The following is a 5408-nucleotide window of genomic DNA, read 5'->3' on the forward strand; positions in this document are numbered from 1 at the left end:
AACTTACCATCAGAAAACAAAAGCACTTTCTTTTGTATCCTATTTACGTTTCTGTTATAATTATTCGTATTCATCTAAAACAGATTATTAACAAACAAAATTAACTTGCAAGTGTGAATTGAAGAATGGACCGATGATTATAGTTATGCCTAATTATTGTAAACGTTTAATAAAATAAAAAAATACGTACTCCAGGACCTAAGAAAACCAAAATTGAATTTGGCTCCTTGCAATATATATTTGTTCTATATTAATTTTATTAAATATTTTATTCTCTAATTGGTACAGCTGTAAAAAAAAAAAATATTGATGTTCTCATAACACCATCTGTGGATTTACATCTGACAATTCATGGTCCTTCGTTAACCTCATTAGAACTTTCGGCGCCACCCTACTTGCCAATTTGGTTAACTTCACTATTTCCTCTTTAGTCATGTTCACTGGTGGTGACATGACGATGCCGTCTGCCCTATGCAGCGAGTGGGCATTGACAAAGAAGTCACCCACCAGGAAGACGATTCGGTTTTCGACCCCGTACACACGAGCATTATTCCGGGCGAACGTGATTTTGACCGGGTCACTGTCCATCGCAATGATTACATAAAAAAAACGTGAACCGTTTTTACGGGTCCAATGTTAGTATACATTACGATTTAATACACAATTAACGTGTTAAATAATGTAACAATAATTGTATTTTTATGTTATCAGTAATATACCTTTGCGGCAGACCATGACCAGTTGAATCGCGATCGCACCGGAACCGCAAAACGGGTTTATCACAGTACCCAGCGACTTACACCTGGAAGCCATCAGTTTTGCCAAAACTTCTGGAGGCCCGGAGTAAAGGGTCGCTGTAAAAATCGTAAAATAATGAAAACACAAATGGAGTCGATAATATAACTAAAGACATTCGTCTGTCTAAAATACCTGGGTCTGCTATGATGCCGTCGTTGAATTTTGAAAATCGTGCAAACCGATTTACCCACAATTTGTAGGTGGTGTTCAATTCCTGAGAATAGTACGTCATAATTAGTAAACATTGAAGAGTTCATGAGATAATTATATATATATATATATTAGATAATATCCTGTTGATTAGTATCATGTTATATGTATTTGTTTGTTTGGTGTTACACTATTAGCGATCGTTATACAGTGATTGACTATTGCAAATGGTCAGCGGCAAATTATTTTACCGCCCTCAAGTTCATAAGGTATTGAAATGATAACGTTTCTTTTTTTTAAATCTACTCAAGTATTCATGTGTGCGATTATGAGAAACAAATTTTGATCCCGACAAATGAAAAGCGTATAAATATTAATGTCCTATAACTACACTGCACACTTAATCGAGTTGTATCGCATACGTGAAAAATATGCAGGATCCGGAAGGGGGGATGGGACCCGTTCGCGTTGAACATGACCGTAAATAATTAATAGTAATGTGGTTTTGCACTCACTTTGGCGCGATTTTCTTCCATTTTCGGTAGTACGTAGGGGACGATTTCGTCTTCGTCGTCACCGATCGGACTGACTTGTTCTGCCGCCATGCAGACACTCGTCATCGAGTCAACCGCGTCGCAAATCGATGCAGATTGCGCCTCCTTGCTAACTTCGGTGACGTCGGACGTGACTTCACCGGCGGACGGGCAAGTCTGTGCGCACGTGTCAACGAACGTTACGCAGGAGTCGCCGCATGCGAAGTCGCGTTTGGCCACTCGTGCGCAGATGGTGGTGACGGGGTCCGTTTGAGAGCTGCAATCCGTAAAGGCTGCGGGACTGGTAGCCGTTTGACCACCGACGTCATCGCGAATCAGAGAGCCGTTTCGCAGTTCTTCCGGTCCTGTGCAACAACCGTGATGCGCGGAACCTCGACAGGCTAAAATACGAGCGATATGGATGATACGTTAAGAAAACCCAAATGGAGATTGAAAGTTGTCGTAGCGCAAATAGAACCTCGACCATTCGCACCTTGATCCTCTGTCAACCAGACCAGGAACCATGGCCATCCGCAGATGAAGCAGAACGCAATCAATTACAATCGCTCGTCATCCCTGTTCGTCTCCTGAACAGGAGCACTACGACGATCAGAACTGAAAAAACACATAAATATCATGCACCTCAAGCGCGGAGGCACTATCGATCGAACGTCGGATGGCAACACTTCTCGACATAGCAGAAACGTCACATTATCCGTTCGCGGCGCGTTATTGTCGTTCCGTACGATGTGTTATGGTACTGTCGAGTAGATTCGTTTACCTGATAGTCAATCCCATTTTGTTGAGATGAGTCAATGTTAATGTTATTTATTGATGAGTTCGCACTTGAGATACCTTGGCGCAAAATCAGGACAAGAAATCGTTGTGCTGTTACGCAAGGCAATGTCGAATGTTATCGAAATCGTTTATTCAACAGTTATAATTAAGTTGCAATATATTTGCCGCGTAACATTTAAAGTAGGTTACATAATCCATATCGTAAATGGCCAGTGTAGAAAAAAATACGTAGATTGAAATCAAATTTATTAGTTAAATAATAATAAATATAATGTTATTCTTTCGGACTGAATGTACCTATCAAACTTCGCCATTTAGTCTTCCCAAAAATGTGTTACCCCTATAGATACTAACGATTTTTAAAACTTTTTCAATATCGGTAAATAAATACTTGTATATGAGAAACGTGATTTTACATTTTCACTGAACATCCAAAAATAAAAATTTTATTACATAAAGACTTTCAAAAAATTAGGTATTTTTATGGTTTTATATTTAAAAAAAAAGCACTTTTTTAAAATTCGAATACAAAAAAAAATATCTTTTGAAAAAAAAACTTTTGGACCAGTATTTATATCCGGAAGTTTTTAAAAAAAATAAAACACAAACATCATTATAAAACTACAATATCCTTCGCTTCATTCAGAATCGAAAAGTGATTATGTGATGAAACATTTGTGTTTACAGACGGGTAATTCATTATTAGCCCAATAAAAATATATGATATATATAAATCAAAGTGAACCATTTTAATTTAGAAATATTCAAATATTTACCAAATATTTTAGTAACTGTGGAATTGTACGGGTTGCGGGTGTCTATAACCAATAAAGAACATGAAAAAGATAGAAGGGCTTCAGCACCCCCAGTATTTTTATTAAAATTGCACCCCTACTGTTCAGATATCATATTTTTCAAGAGGGCTTATATCGTACATAACAATAATAAATAAATAAAACATGCGTATGGACAAATTTCCATATCACTGAAACGCTAAAATCATTTCACCTAATAGTTGCGTACGTTAATATGTGGATGCGATCGGGTTGGCGGTCAAACGACCATCCGAATGAACTCCCTTTTTTTAAGCAGGTAAACGGATGTCGTTTTACAGATTTCCCTGATCGTGGTAACTGGATCGGTACGGAACGTCATAACGGTATGTAACATCAAGCGTTATTGAGGATGTCCGTGAATCCGGTGTTTCTTTTGTGCAACTGGTTCCCGCGGGTCAACGTATTTTCTCACCCTTTCAACCCCTAGAGTCTCGCGAGCCATTCCACCCGCAAGGTAGGTTGTGGACAGCGTGCCCGTATCGCGCGGTAACGGTTCAAGGAGTCGCGATCCCCCTCGAGGGCAGACGTGTGCGAAAGCACCGATGCGCATTTTATTCATTCGTTCATAACGCGTATAACGAGCTGATGAATTCAGAAAAAACCGCGGCGACGGTATCGTTGCGAAAAAAAAACTAACGGACGAGACCGGTCCAGGGTTCACCGCGATTACGGTGCGCACGTTTCGTCCGGGGTCGATGTGAAAACAGACAATCGGGAGGGAACGAAAAAACGGAGATAAAAAATAATTCGTCGGTTGCGAAATGCGTACCGCGTGCGCACAACACGTATAAATTATACGTTATAGTTATGTAACGCGCTCCGCGTCGTGTACGAGCGAGATCGATTTTTCCGTCCCGTCCCTTAGCTCGCCGCGGCGGTACTCGCTGGACGTCTGATAATTTTTAAGTGCCCGTCGAACGATATCGAGACGAGAGGGAATAGTTGAAAATCCATTTTGGACCCCAACAGTGTTATTACGCGTCGTACACGTTGAACGATATTAATACGACACGCAACACGCGCGGGTTTATTGTCAACGCGCCCGTACCTGCACCGCAGCTTGCAAACGCTCTGCGTGATGACAATATCGTGTCGCCGTCGACACGTGTCAAACTTATTTTGCGGCTTTCGGACACCGAGCGAATTAAAATATTCAATGCGCACACGTCGTAATGTTTAAAACACAGAACTGTTTTATGAATAAATTACAAACATTATACACTGTATAACTGTGCACATACCTACTGCGGTGAACACGCTCTTACGTGTAACGAAACTGTAGATGATAAAATTATAACTTTTATTGCTTATTACTCCTTATGCTCCGCGAACGAATATAATTTATTCGTTCGCGAAGACCGTAGACACCCGTATCAAATGTTATTTTACAAACGCGTACATGAATTTATGAACTTAACAACAACGATATGCTAATAATATTTATTATTATATTCTATTTTAATTGCTAAGAACACGTAACACGCAAATTTTTTTCTTTTTTCTTCTTCGCATTATGCACACTTTTGTTTTCTTGTATGTATTTAGAAAATTAACCTCTCTTCCGTTCTCGACTTGAAATCGATTTTCTAGTGTCTCTCCTTCGTTCTTTCGAGTACCCGACGAATTAACGCTTATAAACTTTCATGACGGTTCACGTGCAGGCGGTGCAAACCTTTATTCGTATAGAGATTGTTTGAAAGATATTATTATGCTGATTGAATTGGGAAAAATTTCCTCTCCGAAAAGTGGTAAAGTTTTTTTTTTTTTTAATACCCGATTTGTTTTTTAGAGTATAAACGTTTTGCAGCACTGAATACTAATGTTTATCTCCGTAATAACTCGTGAATAGATATTGATATAAAGTTTTAATTGAATATTTTTCAGAAGAAACTCATAGTTGTGAAATTATGCTTTTCAATAATCGGTAATCTCCAAATTAGGCGTAAAAAATATTTAATTAATATAAGCTTTAAAATATTCTTTTTAGAAGTAATTTAAAATAAAAGCTATTACAGTACAATTAGTTTCTTATTTAATTAAAATATAAATTTATAAAAAATGGTTAATACATTAAGTTTCTAAAGCTTCTGCCCAATCTTCTCATACTGCAATTAGTTAAAACGGGTTAAAAGCGAAAATTAATCTATTGACTAAATCGTCCCAAAAATACAAAGCGATTTCTCTTGACATGATCTTAGGAAGGTTGTGTAATTATAAATCTATATGTTGAAAATATATATGACACAAACTAACTCCATTACGTTAATTTTACAATATTTAAATTATAAAAATG

General features: G+C 37.9%; 1 protein-coding gene across 1 annotated transcript; it reads right to left on the reverse strand.

Annotated features, from left to right (window-relative positions):
• Positions 1 to 362: 362 nt before the first annotated feature.
• On the reverse strand, positions 363 to 2050 carry LOC112684271. Its single transcript, XM_025555701.1, has 5 exons — positions 1975 to 2050; positions 1464 to 1882; positions 931 to 1012; positions 720 to 854; positions 363 to 580 (listed from the first exon to the last, which is right to left on the reverse strand). Exons 2-5 carry the CDS (start codon positions 1566 to 1568, stop codon positions 438 to 440), a joined length of 465 nt encoding a protein of 154 aa, XP_025411486.1. The 5' UTR covers positions 1569 to 1882; positions 1975 to 2050; the 3' UTR covers positions 363 to 437.
• Between the last annotated feature and the right edge of the window lie 3358 nt (positions 2051 to 5408).

The sequence above is a fragment of the Sipha flava genome, unplaced genomic scaffold (genome assembly GCF_003268045.1).
Source record: "Sipha flava isolate LNK unplaced genomic scaffold, YSA_version1 104_pilon_pilon, whole genome shotgun sequence".
Taxonomy (NCBI): domain Eukaryota; kingdom Metazoa; phylum Arthropoda; class Insecta; order Hemiptera; family Aphididae; genus Sipha; species Sipha flava.